Genomic DNA, 19,455 nt, shown 5'->3' on the forward strand with positions numbered 1-19,455 from the left:
TGGTAAGTTGAAGCCGGGTGAGTAGGCTATGGGATCCATAATGAAGAAGTGGTTTTTAATGGTGACATGTTGGTTCCATTCCTCTAGGGTCTCTACTGTTATACCTTGACACAGTGGTCTTAGCCATACATGCTTGCGTGATGGGAGGTGAACACCAGGTGGATTGGTATGGTACTGGTCTCGTGGCAGGCTTGGGTTAATGTAAACCTTCTCCAAGGGCTTTCTTGTTGCAATCTCCCTCATGTGATATTGTGCAGGACTGGGAGCTAGGTGAGTCGAGTTGATCATGTGATGATGTGCATTGTTGTGTTGAGCTGAGTATCTTCAAGACTGATGTAGAATGAGTTGTGCCATACTGGTGCACAGTACTCTGCAGTCGAGCAGATGATGCCAAGAGCTGAGATCATCTGCACCCATAAAGGGCCAGCAAGTTTGCAGAGTTTTGCTCTTTGCTGCTTGCTCTGATGTTTTATGTATGTCAGTATTCAGTCAGGGGTATCACCAAGATGAATGGGGTGTTGTTCATTATTCAGTCTCTTGCCAATCAAGGAGATGTTGCGTTCCCTCTTGGCACTGGCATTGTGGAAGTGGAATGTACTTGAAACTGTTCTGTTGCTGGGCTGAAGGTGCCATGTCTTACAGTAGTTAGCTGGTTTTGCAACATTGTTGTTTAGTGTTGCCTCTAGTTTGGAAAATGCCTGAGAGGCATATCATCAGCGTAGATTAACCCATAGATTGGGTGGCCGTGTGACACCACCTGTCAGTACCTGGTAAACCCAGGGAAGCCAATGATCCAACAAGCAAACTGAATTCCGCAAGCTCAGGCTTCAATAATCCTCATGTCACCACATCTAAAACCGCCAGCCATACGAAGTCCTGTAAATCCTTCAACATCGGATCTGCACTCCGCATCCTGCAACTCAGTGTTCAGGGATTAACTGCCACCAGATGACAACTAATCAGCATTCACACCCAGCAATAGACAATTAATGTGACCTGTGTCCAAGAAACACATCTCATCCCGCATAGTTGGGAGATATAAGATTGATGGCTTTGACCTGATAAACTATGCTGTCCAACCAAAGCATGGGTGGGCCACATATGTTCAATTGACCATGATAGACAAAGCCTACCTCTCTTCCACGGAACATGTTGATATTGTAGCGTTATGGGTATTCATTATGACACTAGCAAAGCCTGATGGTTAAAAGGGCTATATCAGACTAAGGACTGTGGGAGCAGCAAGCACATAGTTGATTGGGCAGTGGTTGTTGCTGTGCCCTGAACAGACAGTGATTGAACAGATCCCTGGGTGTTGTGCTCCTCAGAAAATTATGACCTCTGAGAGGCACCATTCTTCAGCATTCATAACCAAAAAGACAGTGATTGATTAGTCCCTGTCCTGTGATTATGTGACTGGAAGCATGATCAGTACCAGCAATATCTGTATAAGAAGGAGAGATTTGGAGATGCTGGTAGCGGTAACCCTGGATCAACCACTGCAGAAGAAGCAGCAAGGCCCCAAGTTTGTGACTAAGAGACATCGAAACAAAGCCCATTGGGAATGAATCTGATCACTTCACCTTGCCACAGGGAGTCATAAGTCTAGGTTCTGAGTTTGGATATTTTGTGAAGCTTTTGATACCTTTTGAATACTTTGTGTATAGCAAAGTGTGTCAGAGGTTAGTTACTTTGTGTATAATGAGGTAAATTGGGGTAGTTACTTTGGGTATAACAAAGTAAAGTCAGAAGTTAAATATTTTGTGTATAACAAAGTAAAGACACGGGTTAAATACTTGATGTATAACAAAGTTTGATACCTGGTGTATTAAGTTTGTGTTGCAGAGTTTGATACTTTAGTGGTAACTTGGTGAGTACAATAAAGAGGATTTGTTGTGTAATAATTCAAGAGTTTGAGTGTCTTTGTTCATGGCATCGGTTGACCTGAGTTTGAGGGCCACAATATCATCTAGATTGGGTCCTTCAAGATGGCAAATGTCTACAGCCCTCAATTATGATACAATTTAACATCATGCCCTGAACCCTTCACTGGAGTGGAATTACTCAGTTTGTTACAAAAAGAAAATCAAGCTTGGCACTGCTGCTGGCTATGAGAACGTTCTTCCTGTGTTCCTCAAACACCTTGGCCCATGTGCCCACTGCTGGTTGACTCAATCCCTCACAAAGGTTTGCTCAATGAGGACGATAGAAACAGACTTCAGGTAGACATAGATTGATGAAATGGGCAGACACATGGCAGATGAAATGACAAGTGCATGGGAAGAATGAGGAGAGTCAGCTGGTCAGAATTACATTGGTAGTTGTGGGCAGTCATGTGCTGCGGAAGTGAGGTTGACAGTGTTAGTTAAAAGAGAAGTCCAAACCACAGCGCAGATGAAAAAAACTGCATTACTCCCTGAGGTAACCTGAAATTCAGTTTTTAATATTGTAGCTTCTCATGTCTGCAATGCATTCTGGAAATTATTCTGTTATTGGGACAAGATTATGCGTGAACTTATCCTGAATAAGTTTTCATGGTATAATAAAAAAATTACTTTATTAGTATACTCTACATTTACTGTCTGTGATCATGTTGTTCATAGAATAGATTACATAATCTTAAAGCAAGGATACATATCTCCCCATGGTGCAAATATATAGCACACAAGCTGGAGTATGCCACGGAATAGCAGTATATTGCTTCATTATTTTACTCATTGAAATGTGAAATTAAAATGCTGAATTCCTGAAGATCTTTTTCCGATTTTTTTTCCCCCCACCATTTGCTTGCTTGGTGGATGCAGATAATCCTATGACAATATTTTGCAGAAGAGCAGGGAAGTTATCCCTGGTGTTCTGACCAATATTTATCCCTCAATCAACATCACAAAAAACAGATTATCTAGTTATTATCAAATTGCCATTTGTGAGAATTAGCTGAGTGTGAATCAGCTACCAGGTTTTCTACAATAAAACAGTGACTGCAATTCAAAAAGTTCTTCAGTGGCTGTAAAGTGCTTTCAGACATTTGGTGGTCCTGAAAAGTGCCACATAAATGCAGCTTTTTTCTTTCTTTCACTATCCATTTTATCAATCATTCAAACAAGCTCTAATTTTGCCTTGATGTACTTCAGATTAATATTGTACATTCAATTTACAACACTGCATGTCAAATGTTACTTTTTGTCACACAACAGCTAATTCAATCCAAATTGTATTTTTTGTTAGAAACTCATGTGCAGTAACCTGATCCAAATTAAAACCATATTAACTGCTTTATTTTCTTTCAGTACACAGAGGATCAGGCTAGGAAACTTGGTGTGGTGGGGTGGGTTCGAAACACTAGAAGAGGAACAGTAGAGGGACAAGTACAGGGGAAAGAAGAACTTGTAAACTCAATGTAAGTGATTCATGCTGTTTATGACTTTTTCACAAGTTAATAAAATGTTAGATATTGAGTAATACAAGCTTAAAAGTCAAAAATTCATTCCTTGTGCATAGAATGTTTCGGCAAATCTTGAGTGAATTTTTAAGTTGTCTGTTTGTCTAAACTGTCTTAATGTTTGAACGTCATTGAAAGTACACAGATTATTTTATAAATCTACAAACTTCCCTGTATAAAAAGTCAAATGTAGGCTTATTTAGTAAACTTAGTTGTAATTATTTGGTCACTTGACTTTCGCGTGCAATATTAAAATGTAATACAAAATCAAAACAGCAAAATATAAAGACAGAATATATTGGCCCTTCCTTAGGGTTAGCGTAGCAATGATCACAAACAGGAAATGCAAGAAGCCTTCCATTCCCGACTGAAATAAAATTCAAAGCCTTTTGGGAATATGAGAGAGCCACTCTGGTTACATTCGAGTAAAATACATCATAGCAAAATAGCAAGAATTAGAGGGAGTCCAATCCCAGATGTGATTTAAAAAATTCTCACTGAGAAAACTTCATTGCTTTCCTTCCTCAGTCTCTGCACCAAATAACTTCTCATTGTCATTAACCTCTATCTCAACTCATGCTCTCTCTTTTTGTTCACTACCTTCTCATCCTCCCTAAGTCTCTCCCTAAATGGAAACTCTCCAATTCATTTTACGGTCACCTCACTGATCTTGACATCTCATCTGGTCTTGCTCACCCCATTGCATCCATTGCAGCTAAGGCCATTCCTGATCATTTCCTTGCTTCGCACTCCATCTACATCCTCCCCCTCCAATCCCCTACCTAACCAAAGCTTTGTAGCATTAAAAGAAAAGTCTTGCACCGAGTGGAACCTGACCAGGTGGTGCTTCAAACCTATCAGATTTCAAATAGTGCTCACATACAACAACGAGTCTTTAAGATAAATAAAAATGTAAATTCAAGTAGTGGTGTACATCAAGAAATGGAATAAACCCAATTACAACTTGCAGCTCTTGTTTGTAAACCTTGTGGGGAGAGTTAGGTGGTGGTGGTGGTCTGGTGGAATCACCGTGCCTCCCTGCGAGACCTGCCTGAATTGTACCCGGAACTGATCAATGTCTGGAACATGGTTTCTCCAGCTGAGTGCTCTCCCATCAGGAGTGGCAGCTATCATCCGGGAGCCACTGCTCAGGACTCCACACCTCTATCAGTATGAATTCATTTGGCTGGAGGAGGAGAGGGCTCTGACTGCCAAAGTGCCATGGCTGGGAAGGCACTGAATGATGGAGGAGCGGGCTGGACATTGCTGTAAGAGCTGTCATGTCGCATGTCCTTTGGTAGCATCAAGCTTGTGCCCGAAGCCATCCTGAATAAGTGATGCTTGGCCCTAACTGTATTTGAGGCGATGAGGTGGCTCAGTTGTGTGGAGCATTCCTGTCTTAGCTGAGCTCTGTTTGAACCAAACCTCCCAATGGGTGTAAGGCTGCAAAACTTTCCTTGGTCCCACAATCTAAGCACCCATAGAGCTCCCCTCTATGCCCTTCTCATAGAAACCATAGAAACCCTACAGTGCAGAAGGAGGCCATTCGGCCCATCGAGTCTGCACCGACCACAATCCCACCCAGGCCCTACCCCCACATATTTACCTGCTAATCCCTCTAACCTACACATTTTAGGATTCTAAGGGACAATTTTTAACCTGGCCAATCAACCTAACCCGCACATCTTTGGACTGTGGGAGGAAACCGGAGCACCCGGAGGAAACCCACGCAGACACGAGGAGAATGTGCAAACTCCACACAGACAGTGACCCGAGCCGGGAATCGAACCCGGGACCCTGGAGCTGTGAAGCAGCAGTGCTAACCACTGCGCTACCGTGCCGCCAAAGTGCAACAATTCTGAGTGGAGTAATTGCTTGCATGGACTGCTGTTGCACACCCTCCACTTCCTTGCCCTTGTCGATTGTCTGGGGACTCTGGCAGACAGAGGTCCCCGGTGGGAGGCTCTCTTTGTGGGAGTCCTTCTTTTGTCCATCAGGGATTTGGTGTAGATGGTGTGGCACTTGGCAGTCCTGTAACAGATAGCTGAGCCGATTCACAGACTCCTGTCCCACCAGTAATCCTGCAGCCTGGAGGAGCCCGTGTTTCCAGATCAATATAGGATGTGTGAGGTTTGTTACGATCCTTAGCCAGACCAAGGGACATGGGGGGCAATCCAACTAAGGATCAGAAATGTTTTACTTAAAATAGTTAACGGTTGCGATTCAAGCTACCTGCTTTTGGAATAAAGCCACAAGATTCCACACGTTGAGAACAAACAAAAACAGCAAAATTTACTGTGCAAGTTCAGAAAGATAAGACAATTTACAATGTTTATCTCGTACTCTCACATTTAGGTTAAGTGTGAGGTACATGTGAATTAACAAGAAAACCATGGTCGAACACAATATACTACAGAGTATACTACAGCCAAGACAGAGTCCATAGATTTCGCAAGAAATCTCAGACTTTAGTCTCACTGTGACTCAACCAAACTCACTGAAACTTCTATCTTTCTGAAGGGTTTCCAGTCTCCACCTTTGAAGTTCCTGCAATCTCCCAATTGGAAAGCTTTAACAATGGTCCATCTCACAGGGTTTCAATCTTGCCTTCTCAGCCTCCTCTTCCCTGGATTCTCAAGTGACTCAACATGAGCTCACTTTCAGATCAACAGCTGTGAAGCTGAACACCACTCTCCAAAGAATTACCTTTGCCCCAACAACACAGTACAGAGTTAGTCTGTTAACTACAGCTTTCTTTAATTTGAGTCTATTTCTTTGCTCCATTCTTTTAACAAGGCCTTTTCCTGTCCAATGTCTGTGACACTTCTTGGTTGGCAGATTGCCTCAAATTGACTGACTAAAAAAAGTTGTTCACTGACCCTTAAACTGGTCTGGGGAGCCTATCAAAATGCTCTGAGAGGATCCCAACCTGGTTACTAGGTCTGAACCTATGTAACAGCACTGGAACATCCCTTAAATGTTACAATATCCATAGACTGCAAATTTGAGCACCTAGTTGACACAATTAATTGAATTCATAACAGGTTATAATCCCTCTTTCAATATATGAGGGGGCTGCTCCTTAATTTCTGAATGCACTTCAGTCCCATGCTTCTGAGATGTGGCTACCTGCTGCTAAAGGAAGCAAGCCAATTGAGAGCCAATCTTGTGGTACTTGATGGTCGTCAACAGGCCCAGGCAGTGGTCAAAGAGCCTGACCACCTGCTCTCTTCCATAGCTGTATTTGCATCCAGGTATCCCTGGAGAAAAACCAGGCAGTGTTCGCTGGTACGCTCAAAACCTTCTGCAATCAGACGGCACGGGGGAGCTGAACAACAATCATCCCTGAAAATGCCACTTAAATTGGTTTGCTTTTATTTTGGATACGGCATATTAATGATGCCCATTTCAAAGTTGGTACAGTGCCTCTTTGCAACCTTTTAGTTGAATCAAAGGAACAGACTGAAACTATAGTTGTTGAGTGAAGGGTTGCATGTTTGGAAAGTGTATCTCTGTAAATAAATGTTTATAAAAGTGTGTAAAGGTTAGCTCTTGTTCTATCTTTCACTATCTGGAATGTAACAGGCTCCCTGGCATTGTGTGCAAGCCTTCCAGTGCACCAAGTATTTGCTTGTGTATGCCAATAACCCTTCTTCTGTACAAGTGGTGTCATTGTCTAACTCCTCTGCGACAAAACAAGTCTACAACCTTGTATTCTAGCAACTGACTCCTGTGATATCCTTTTCCTCCTTCCCTGACTTGATTTTGATTTGAGTTGATTCATTATTGTCACATGTGGTCAAGGGTGGGTACCGGTAGACAGGAAGGTGGGTTGAAGTGTGTCTACTTCAATGCAAGGAGCATCCGGAACAAGGTAGATGAACTTGGGGCGTGGATTGGTACTTGGGACTACGATGTTGTGGCCATTACGGAGACGTGGGTAGAACAAGGACAGGAATGGTTGTTGGACGTTCCGGGGTATAGATGTTTCACTAAGTGTAGGGAAGCTGGTAAAAGAGGTGGAGGAGTAGCATTGTTAATCAAGGATAGTTTAACGGCTGCGGAAAGGCACTTCGAGGGGGATCTGCACACTGAGGTAATATGGGCTGAGGTTAGAAATAGGAAAGGAGCGGTCACGTTGTTAGGAGTTTACTATAGGCCCCCAAATAGTAATAGAGATGTGGAGGAAGAAATTGCTAAGCAGATTATGGATATGTGTGGGGGTCACAGGGTAGTTGTCACGGGGGACTTTAACTTTCCAAATATTGATTGGAACCTTTGTAGGTCAAATAGTTCGGATGGGGCAGTTTTTGTGCAGTGTGTGCAGGAGGGTTTCCTGACACAATATGTGGATAGGCCGACAAGAGGTGAGGCCACATTGGATTTGGTACTGGGAAATGAACCGGGCCAAGTGTTAGATTTGGTTGTGGGAGAGCACTTTGGAGATAGTGACCACAATTCGGTGTCTTTTGTTATTGCAATGGAGAGGGATAGGGCCGTACGGCAGGGCAAGGTTTACAATTGGGGGAGAGGTAATTATGATGCGATTAGGCAAGAATTAGGGGGCATAAGTTGGGAACAGAAACTGTCAGAGAAAGGAACTAATGAAAAGTGGAACTTTTTCAAGGAACAAATACTGGATGTCCTTGATAGGTATGTCCCTGTCAGGCAGGGAGGAAATGGCCGAGTGAGGGAACCATGGTTCACGAAAGAGGTGGAATGTCTTGTGAAAAGGAAGAGGGAAGCTTATGTAGGGATGAGGAAACAAGGTTCAGATGGCTCGATTGAGGGTTACAAGTTAGCAAGGAATGAGCTGAAAAAGGGGCTTAGGAGAGCTAGGAGGGGACACGAGAGGTCCTTGGCGGGTCGGATCAAGGAAAACCCCAAGGCTTTTTACTCTTATGTGAGGAATAAAAGAATGACCAGGGTGAGGTTAGGGCCGGTCAAGGACAGTAGTGGGAACTTGTGTATGGAGTCAGTAGAGATAGGCGAGGTGATGAATGAATACTTTTCTTCAGTGTTCACCAAGGAGAGGGGCCATGTTTTTGAGGAAGAGAAGGTGTTACAGGCTAATAGGCTGGAGGAAATAGATGTTCGGAGGGAGGATGTCCTGGCAGTTTTGAATAAACTGAAGGTCGATAAGTCCCCTGGGCCTGATGAAATGTATCCTAGGATTCTTTGGGAGGCAAGGGATGAGATTGCAGAGCCTTTGGCTTTGATCTTTGGGTCCTCACTGTCCACGGGGATGGTGCCAGAGGACTGGAGAATGGCCAATGTTGTTCCTCTGTTTAAGGAAGGGAATAGAAATGACCCTGGTAATCATAGACCGGTTAGTCTTACTTCGGTGGTTGGTAAATTGATGGAAAAGGTCCTTAGAGATGGGATTTACGACCATTTAGAAAGATGCGGATTAATCCGGGATAGTCAGCACGGATTCGTGAAGGGCAAGTCGTGCCTCACAAATTTGATAGAATTTTTTGAGGAGGTAACTAAGTGTGTTGATGAAGGTAGAGCAGTTGATGTCATATACATGGATTTTAGTAAGGCGTTTGATAAGGTCCCCCATGGTCGGCTTATGATGAAAGTGAGGAGGTGTGGGATAGAGGGAAAGTTGGCCGATTGGATAGGTCACTGGCTGTCTGATCGAAGACAGAGGGTGGTGGTGGATGGAAAATGTTCAGATTGGAGGCAGGTTGCTAGCGGAGTGCCGCAGGGATCAGTGCTTGGTCCTCTGCTCTTTGTGATTTTTATTAATGACTTAGAGGAGGGGGCTGAAGGGTGGATCAGTAAATTTGCTGATGACACCAAGATTGGTGGAGTAGTGGATGAGGTGGAGGGCTGTTGTAGGCTGCAAAGAGACATAGATAGGATGCAAAGCTGGGCTGAAAAATGGCAAATGGAGTTTAACCCTGATAAATGTGAGGTGATTCATTTTGGTAGGACTAATTTAAATGTGGATTACAGGGTCAAAGGTAGGGTTCTGAAGACTGTGGAGGAACAGAGAGATCTTGGGGTTCATATCCACAGATCTCTAAAGGTTGCCACTCAAGTGGATAGAGCTGTGAAGAAGGCCTATAGTGTGTTAGCTTTTATTAACAAGGGGTTGGAGTTTAAGAGCCGTGGGGTTATGCTGCAACTGTACAGGACCTTGGTGAGACCACATTTGGAATATTGTGTGCAGTTCTGGTCACCTCACTATAAGAAGGATGTGGAAGCGCTGGAAAGAGTGCAGAGGAGATTTACCAGGATGCTGCCTGGTTTGGAGGGTAGGTCTTATGAGGAAAGGTTGAGGGAGCTAGGGCTGTTCTCTCTGGAGCGGAGGAGGCTGAGGGGAGACTTAATAGAGGTTTATAAAATGATGAAGGGGATAGATAGAGTGAACGTTCAAAGACTATTTCCTCGGGTGGATGGAGCTATTACAAGGGGGCATAACTATAGGGTTCGTGGTGGGAGATACAGGAAGGATATCAGAGGTAGGTTCTTTACGCAGAGAGTGGTTGGGGTGTGGAATGGACTGCCTGCAGTGATAGTGGAGTCAGACACTTTAGGGACATTTAAGCGGTTATTGGATAGGCACATGGAGCACACCAGGATGATGGGGAGTGGGATAGCTTGATCTTGGTTTCAGATAAAGCTCAGCACAACATCGTGGGCCGAAGGGCCTGTTCTGTGCTGTACTGTTCTATGTTCTATGTATTGGGATACAGTGAAAAGTACTTGTGCCCTATATAGACAAAACATACCGTTCATAGAGCAATTAGAAGAGAAGGAAAGGAGAGGGTGCAGAATATAGGGTTAGAGTCATAGCTACAGTGTAGAGAAAGATCAGCTTAATATAAGATAAGTTCCATCAAAAGTCTGATGGCAGCAGGGAAGAAGCTGTTCTTGAACCAGTTGCAGCGTGAACTGGGACTTTTGTATCTTTTTTTTCCCGACGGAAAAAGGTGGAAGAGCGTATGTCCAGGGTGCATGTGGTCCTTGATTATGCTGGCTGCTTTTCCGAGGCAGTGGAAAGCGTAGAGTCAATGGATGGGAGGCTGGTTTGCATGATGGACTGGGTTTTGTTCACAACCCTTTGTAGTTTCTTGCGATCTTGATCAGAGCAGGAGCAATACCAAGCTGTGATACATCTGGAAAGGATCCTTTTTATGGTGCACCTGTAAAAATTGGTGAGAGTCGTAGCAGACATGCCAAATTTCCTTGGCTTCCTGAGAAGGTAGAGGCGTTGGTGGGCTTTCTTAACTATAGCGTTGGAGTGAAGGGACCAGGATAGATTATTGGTGATCTGGACACCTAGAAACTTGAAGCTCGTGCCCATTTCCACTTCATTCCTGTTGAATTAGACAGTCGTTGCACCATTTCACCAGATTCTCTATCTCATTCCTGCACTCTGTCTCTTCATTGTTTGAGATCCGACCCACTACGGTGGTGTCATCAGCAAACTTGAAAATATAGTTGGAGCGGAATTTGGTCACACAATTATAAGTGTATAAGGAGTATCGTAAGGACTGAGGACACAGCCTTGCGGGGCATCGGTGTTGAGGATGATTGTGGAGGAGGTGTTGCCTATCCTTACTGATTGCAGTCTGTGGGTTAGGAAGATCAGGATCCAGTCGCAGAGGGGGGAGCCTTGAACTTGTGCATTTGTGCCTGGTATCTGCACTATGCAAGCACCTTCTCAATCCAATTCTCAAAATATGTGTGCTGACTGCGAGCACAAGGTCAATTCATGGTGTCTTTAAACTGTTACTGAGTACTTCCCTTTTTGACTGGGAAGATTCCAGTTTTTGTGTACCTGAAAATGAGGAAGGAACAAGGGTTAGTTAGTTAGTGAGGGGAGAGGAGAAAATGCAGCTCATGAAATTGAAGGAATGTCAATAGGGAAAGAACTGGCAACAGAGGAAGGGGATTAGGAATGACACGGGGGCAGCACGGTGGCACAGTGGTTAGCACTGCTGCCTCATAATGCCAGGGCCCCGGGTTTGATTCCCAGCTTGGGTCACTGTCTGTGCGGGGTTTGCATGTTCTCCTCATGTCTGCGTGGGTTTCCTCCAGGTGCACCGGTTTCCTCCCACAGTCCAAAAGACGTGCTGGTTAGGTGAGTTAGCCATGCTAAATTCTCCCTCAGTGTACCTGAACATGCACCGGAGTGCAGCAACTAGAGGATTTTCACAGTAATTTCACTGCAGTGTTAATGTTAGCCTACTGGTGACACCAATAAATAAACTTTATCATTGATCCCTCCTGTGCTGCCAGTGGCCACAGCCGCAGCAATGACCTTCTCATGATGGGCAGCATTGTCTCCTCCAAAGGATTACAATTTGCAGGAACTCAAGCTTTTTTCCAGTTTCTTGTTGCTGCCTTCAGTTATGCACCACCTTCTGAAAGAGAGAGGGATGTGTGTCAGTGAATTTCCTGAAATATTTCAGGGTGATGAGTTTTTCATGATTGAATAGTGGGCAGAATGTGGGAGTAGTTGGTGTGGGGTTTTTAGAAGTTCTAAATGATGAGGATGAGTAATAAATTAAAGGGTTGAGTACTGACTGACAGACATTGTTGGTAGGTGGGTGATGGGTGCAGTGAATTGAATAGTTGGTTGGGCTAGCAGTGCAGTTGTTAGGATATGCGTCTTGAGGATGGAACTGACTCACCTTAATGACATGTAAAAGATCAATAACTTCTTCCTGCACTGCACCAATGCTTCTTGGCAATGATCTTTGCTGGTACTTTTTCCCACTGCCGACTTAAGCATACGCCCAGAGGACCCATTGCCCTGCTGCGGAAACAGGATGTCCTTCCTTCTCTCCATATCTTGCACTAATGCCTCTAGTGCTGTTTAAGAAACCTCGCTGCACCTATCACTGTCTGTGTGGAGCTTGCACATTCTCCCCCTGTTCAACCATTGCGCAAAATATCAGCACAAATTCCGTTTTCAAACAATTCCTATCAGCGTTTTTTTTTGCAGTGCAATGCTTTTAACCTCCCTTGAAGAGTTACTGGCTGGCTCTACTGACATCAAGCCCCTGCTGGCAGTGTAGCCAATGAACAGCAAGGTTATCACTGACTGCATGCAGTAAATCGTGTAAAACAGCAGGCACCTTGAATTTAACATGCTGTCTGCAGAGCTATGAACAGATGAGTTTTAATCACGGACTACAACCCCCAATCCTGTTTCTGGAGGGTTATCCAAACTCACTACCTTTGCGTTATTGTGGTTTCATTAAATTGAGTTGGGTGATTTTGTTTTTGAGTTTATTGTTAGTAAATTGCATCCGATTGCCACACTTGAGCAATGTACTATTTATTCTGTCCTCTAGAGGTCACTGAAACCCTGTGATCATCTGACCATGGTGATGTTGGCATTTTGTCTTGTTTCCTACTGCTCCTAGCATTGACATATGAATCAGAGAAACCATAGAATCCCTACAGTGCAGAAAGAGGCTATTCAGCCCATCGAGCCTGCACCGACAACAATCCCAACCCAGCCCTATCCCCGTAACCCCACGCATTTACCCTGCTAGTCTCCCTGACACTAAAGGGCAATTTAGCATGGCCAGTCAACCTAACCTGCACATCTTTGGAGTGTGGAAGAAAACCGGAGCACCCAGAGGAAACTCTCACAGACACAAGGAGAATGTGCAAACTCCACAAAGCTGGAATTGAACGAGGGTCCCTGGCTCTGTGAGGCAGCAGTACTAACCACATAGGCATGGTGGCACAGTGGTTAATCCCCTTAGTCATGATGTGGAGATGCCGGCGTTGGACTGGGGTAAGCACAGTAAGAAGTCTCACAACACCAGGTTAAAGTCCAACAGGTTTATTTGGTAGCAAATACCATAAGCTTTCGGAGCGCTGCCCCTTCGTCAGATGGAGTGGAAATCTCTCCATCTGCCGAAGGGGCAGCGCTCCGAAAGCTTATGGTATTTGCTACCAAATAAACCTGTTGGACTTTAACCTGGTGTTGTGAGACTTCTTACTGTGCTAATCCCCTTAGTGTCAGGGGATCAGCACGGTAAATGCATGGGGTTACGGGGATAGGGCTGGGGTGGGATCTATTTCAATAAATGGTAGTACCTTGACAAAGTTAAGGTTATTAATGTGTGAGACCTAAAAACTGTGTAATGGTAAACCATTTCATTAAGCAATCCATTATAGTGGAACCTGGACCGTGCCTCAACTAACTTTGCTTACTGCTCTGTGAATGCTGTACCCTCACCCATTGTTGGCTGAGGTCATGTAGTTTAGCACAGATTTGGATGAAACCTTCAGTCTTACTGGTCTGTATGACAGAGTGATTCAGAGCATATTTACACACCAAGCCTTCAAGTTATTTTTATTTTTTTGTTGAAAGTTGGGGGGAGTCAGCTTTTCCTATTGCGTGCAGTTTAATCCATGGCATCAAGTTTAAGAATGTTGTTTATTTACTCAACTTATTCCAATTAATAGACATTAATTTAATTCTGAATTTCTAAATGGATTAAACATTTAAAAAAACAGCGCATGCCCATCATATGTGAAGTCAAGGTAGAGGGTGAAATCGAACTGGCTTCTATTGCACCACACATCTGTGCCAGATAGAACTGACTCTTACATAAATAGAGGCTCCTACAAATGCAGAGGCAGTGGCTATTGTATTCAGTTTTGACTTTAAATGTGTTTGTTCCAACCCATTTACAATCCTTGAGTGAAACTGCTCTAGCCCTCTAGTAATAGTACTGTACATCCAGTTACAGGGGGCAGGGAATGTGAGTGACTATTTGTGAGTTGGTTTTCCTTCTATCTTTTGCGGACGCCACTTTGCATCTTCCGCTAATGGTGTAACTGAACTCCAAAACAACCCATACCAATGGGGAAAAAATGTCAGAGTTTCAATCTGCTGCAACGTAGTTTCCATAGAACCATAGAATCCCTACAATGCAGAAAAAGGCTATTTGGCCCATTGAGTCTGCACCGACTCTCCAAAAGAGCATCGCACCCAGACTCTCCCCTCCACCCTATCGCCGTAACCCCACACATCTACCATGGCTAATCCACCTAACCTACACAAAGATTTCCAATCTACGTTGCTATTTTTCAAATGATCACTAATCATAGATTCGCTACAGTGCAGAAGTAGGTCGTTCAGCCCATCGAGTCTGCACCAACAACAATCCCACCCAGGCACTATTCCCATAACCCCACACAGACACGGGGAGAATGTGCAAACTCCACACAGACAGTGACCTGAGGCTGGAATTGAACCCGGGTCCCTGGCCCTGTGAAGCAGCAGTCCTAATCACTGTGCTACCATGCCGCCCGTGACGCTAATGGTTATCAAAAGTCAGTCAAATTTAATCTAATTCCTATATATAATTCAATTTGTAGTATTCACAAAATAAGTTCAACTGATTAACATTTCACTATCAGCAATAAATGTATGAATTAACTATCAGCAATGAAATGTATTCAGTACAAAATGCACTTGGTAATTTGTCTATTTCATTCCAGATGATGGTGCTAATGTGCCATGAAATGACACACCAAAAATGGAGGTGACAGTTTCTGTATTTATGCAAGAAAGCCTAAAGTTTATAAAAACAGTCAATTGGGGGGGAAAAGATGTGGACAGAAACATTCCTGCTGGGGAATACTTTCAAAGTTGCAATCCCATTAAAATTGAATAAAAAATCCTCAGCTGGGCAAAGGAGATCAGAAACATTTTGCTGAGAGTCACAATTCTGAATTGCTTGTATATTTGCGCAAACCTGTTTAAAGCAACTCTAGTTGCTGTTATTGAACTTTTCCATTTTATTATTCGTTTTGAAATCTCTTATCTCTTCATTATGACTCCACTAACGTCTCAGCTGACAGGCCGACTAATTCAGACTCGGAGAGAAATCAAATTCTTTGAAGTCATAATTTAGTAAATTTATTGATCTTCCCAGTAACACAGGTTCCTAATTTTTGGTTTCAGTTTATTCTCTTCTGTAACCTTTCCCCAACCAACTGTTTCCCTGTGGTAGGTTTATGATGAAAAACATTCATGTTTAAAAAAAAACTCACTTATATCAGTTAAAAGTTGATAACCATTGCTTTGCTTGCTCACTTTATCAAGCTGCATTGAGTGCAAATGCAAACATAAGTGTCTCACATCTTTTTGAAGTGAACACAATATAATAAAAGAATATTACTGAGGAATATTTTATTTTAATGTTTTCTGATGAAAGTCCTTCACCAAAGCCTGTGCAGAAGATTTCCCCCATTAAAGACTAACCAAATCAAAGAGAGAACTCTTTTACCTTTCCAGTGAACTTGACCCAACAGCACATCAGCTGTAATAAATGGCCCTGATTTGAAAACTATCCTGTAAATATATACCACCAGACTATTTTTTGCTACCTTTTTCGTCTTGGTTTTATTGATATTTCAGTTATGAAATAGTGTCCCCCTCAACAAACCAGTGGAGCACCACCAACCTGTTACATAAGAGGGGCATCCTCTCCCCCACAAATAAATAACAGGTCACCCCTCACACCACACAGGCATGAGAGTGACCCTGACCACTTCCACTTAGACCCCCACCCATTCAGCTCCTCTCCTTACTCAGACCCTTTCCTCACTCAGGGGCCCCTCAGACCCCCACTCAGGACCACATTTAGGTCACATGTCTTGGCAGTGCCAATGGTGCACTGCCCTTGGCACAGGCACTGACACCCTTGCCTGGTGCTTTGGGCCCCAAGTGGGAGAGTCAAGGGGGTATGTCCAGTGGCCACTTGCCCCTCTGACACTGCCCTCTGCAGAGCAAGGATTGCTCAAGGATCCTGGGGTTGGATGGGCTGGGAGCAAGGAGTTGACCGCACCAATTTCCTTTGGGATGGTGGTCTCATGGCTGGACTGCTCGCGTTGGACTGGAGTAAGCACAGTTAGAAGTCTCACAACACCAGGTTAAAGTCCAACAGGTTTATTTGGCAGCACAAGCTTTTGGAGCACTGCCCCTTCTAGCCCTAGCAGACCCGAAGATCACCCCTGGCATGGTGATTTCAGGCAGCTCTATGATCAACATCTTCATTCCCTTCTGCCTGTCAGCTGTGAACATTTTGAAGTGGCCTGGTCACTTAAAGCTCCATGCCCCGTGGACAACTGGCAGGCTTTTAAATCACTGCAGCACTCCATTCTGCAGCAGAGATTTCCTTTTCCCTCTGCCAGAAGCTGCAGGTGTGAGCTCACCCCTTTGAAGTCCTTTGACAGAGAGGAGATGTCAATTTCACCGGAAGGGATCGGTGGGGGAGGTTCCGTTTTCCACAGCTGTGCCTCAGCCCTAATGTATTCACACAGCTTTGATTTGAAGTCTCTGAACCTTTGAGTCGGTGGACTGGTCAATATTCAAGAACTCAGGAGACTGTGTGCCAAAGAAGCTAATCCAAGTGTTTCCCAACCAGAAACCATGGATGAACAGGGACATCCACTGCCACCTGAAGTTCAGGTCGGAAGCGTTCAAGTCAGGTGACCCTGACTTTTACTAGAAACCAGATATGATCTACAGAGAACCATCAGAGATGCCAAGAGATAGCACCGGATCAAGCTAGAGTCCCAGACTAGCCACATGAACACCCATCGATTGTGGCAAGGTCCACACGACATAACAGGCTACAAGGTGAAGACAAATAGAATTGCCGGCAACAATGCACTCCTCCCTGATGAGCTCAACGCATTCTAACGCATTGGTGAGGCCGCAGCTGGAATACTGTGTGCAGTATTGGTCCCCTTATTTGCGGAAGGATATATTGGCCTTGGAGGGAGTGCAGAGAAGGTTCACCAGGTTGATACCAGAGATGAGGGGTGTTGATTATGAGGAGAGACTGAGCAAATTGGGCTTGTATTCGTTGGAATTTAGAAGGCTGAGGGGGGATCTTATAGAGACCTATAAGATAATGAAGGGGCTGGATAGGGTAGAGATGGAGAGATTCTTTCCACTTAGAAAGGAAACTAGAACTAGAGGGCACAGCCTCAAAATAAAGGGGGGTCAGTTTAGGACAGAGTTGAGGAGGAACTTCTTCTCTCAGAGGGTGGTGAATCTCTGGAATTCTCTGCCCACTGAAGTGGTGGAAGCTACCTCGTTGAATATGTTTAAATCACGGATAGATGGATTCCTGATCGGTAAGGGAATTAGGGGTTATAGGGATCAGGTGGGTAAGTGGAACTGATCCACTTCAGATCAGCCATGATCTTATTGAATGGCGGGGCAGGCTCGAGGGGCTAGATGGCCTACTCCTGCTCCTATTTCTTATGTTCTTATGCTCCTTTTGAGCAGAAGGATGCCCTCCTCCTCCTTCTGCCCCCCCCCCCCCCCCCCTTCCCCCACCACCCACACAGACAGCCTTGGGAGAACTTGTATCCGAGGTCACCATTGCAGACATCAGATCAGCCTTCTTGAAAGTTAACCCAAGGAAAGCAACTGGCCTAGATGGGGTCTCCAGACAAGCACTTAGATCCAGCGCAGACCAGCTGGAGGGGGTTTTCGCAGACAACTTAAACCTCCCCTTATACCGATCTGAGGTTCCTGTCTGTTTAAAGAAGACGACCATTATTCCTGTACAAAAGGTAAACCAGGCAGCGTGCCTTAATGACTATCATCCGGTGGCTCAGATATCCATCATTATGAAGTGCTTCGAAAGGTTAGTCATGGCGCACATCAACTCCTGTCTACTAGATTGCCTGGGGACTATAGTTCACCTATCACCACAACAGGTCCACAGCAGATACCATCTCCCTTGCCCTACACTCAATGCTGGAACACCTGGACATTAAGGGCACTTATGTTAGACGCATATTTCTTGACTACAGCTCAGCCTTCAGCACCATTGTTCCAACAAAACTCATCTCCAAACTCCGTGGCCTAGGGTTCTACTCCTCCCTCTGTGACTGGATCCTCGACTTCTTAGCATACTCTCTTCCACCTTCTTCCTTCGGGAAAAAGATACAAGAGTCGGAAAACACATACCAACAGACTCAAGAACAGCTTCTTCCCAGACTTTTGAATGGTCCTATCACATAATAAGCTAACTTTTCTCTTCACCCTACCTGTAACTGCACCTTGTCCTTTCCTTCACTCCTATGTACTCTATGAATGCTACGTTTTGACTGTATAGCACGTAAGAAACAGTACTAGCTAGGGTAAATGCATGGAATTATGGAGATAAGGCCTGGGTGGGATTGTGGTCTGTGCAGACTCGATGGGCCGAATGGCCTCCTTCTGCACTGTAGGATTCTATGATTTTAAACGCAATGTTTGCATAGACGCTAAGCCCCATTGACAGATATGGCTTCTTCAAAGGTAATAAGTGATTTAACTTCATTTTTTCCAGACCCCTTAGGCTAGAAGGGGCAGCCCAGCCACTGGACCCCCATCCCTGGGAAGAGTGGCGAGGTCAACTTCTTGCTCCCAACCCAAGTCCACCCAACCCCCAGGACCCTCTTCTTCTGTAGCCTGGCAGCGCCAGAGCAGCAAATGGCCAGTGGACGTACCTCCTTGAATCCCCTCGGGCCCAAAGGTGCCAGGCCAGGGCGTCAGTGCCAGGGGAAATGCACTGCTGACACTTCCAAGGTGTGTGGCCTGAAGGGGGGCTTGAATAGGGGTCTTAGTGGGGGTGGTAGCTGTGTGGGGGTCTCGGGGGGGGGGGGGGGGGGGCGGGTGCAGTAGCTTAGGCCTATGTTAGTCATTACCAGCACCAAAGCATGCCCAGTGCATTTCCCGCTAGAGAGGCGGGTGAATGGCAAGGGGCCGGTGAATGGGCCATCAAACCCGCTAAATGTATTACAGTTAGGTGGGGACCCAATCAGGGCTGCTGGGATGGGCTGGTAGCAGCGCCCATTGCAGTTCTCACCGGGGGCTAACAGGCCCGGAGAATCCCCCATTACCTCCTAATGGGGGTGATTCTCCCAACCCTCTGAACTGCTTTATTAGCGCAGCGGGCTGGCCGGACTCAAGCGGTGGCTGATTCACTCTGGGTGTCCAGGCCTCTGTGCATCTCCCA

The 19,455-nt window shown here is 44.9% G+C and overlaps 1 protein-coding gene across 9 annotated transcripts in view; it reads left to right on the forward strand.

Moving 5' to 3' along the window:
• acyp2 (acylphosphatase 2, muscle type) overlaps positions 1 to 19,455 on the forward strand; it is a 116,954-nt gene that overhangs the window by 15,474 nt on the left and 82,025 nt on the right. For all 9 annotated transcript variants that reach the window (XM_078229862.1, XM_078229858.1, XM_078229861.1 and 6 more), the window contains one exon: positions 3,291 to 3,400. In XM_078229862.1, the coding sequence (XP_078085988.1) occupies positions 3,291 to 3,400 (110 nt within the window). The remainder of the gene's footprint in view (positions 1 to 3,290; positions 3,401 to 19,455) is intronic.

The sequence above is a fragment of the Mustelus asterias genome, chromosome 15 (assembly GCF_964213995.1).
Source record: "Mustelus asterias chromosome 15, sMusAst1.hap1.1, whole genome shotgun sequence".
In the NCBI taxonomy this organism is placed as follows: Eukaryota; Metazoa; Chordata; class Chondrichthyes; order Carcharhiniformes; family Triakidae; genus Mustelus; species Mustelus asterias.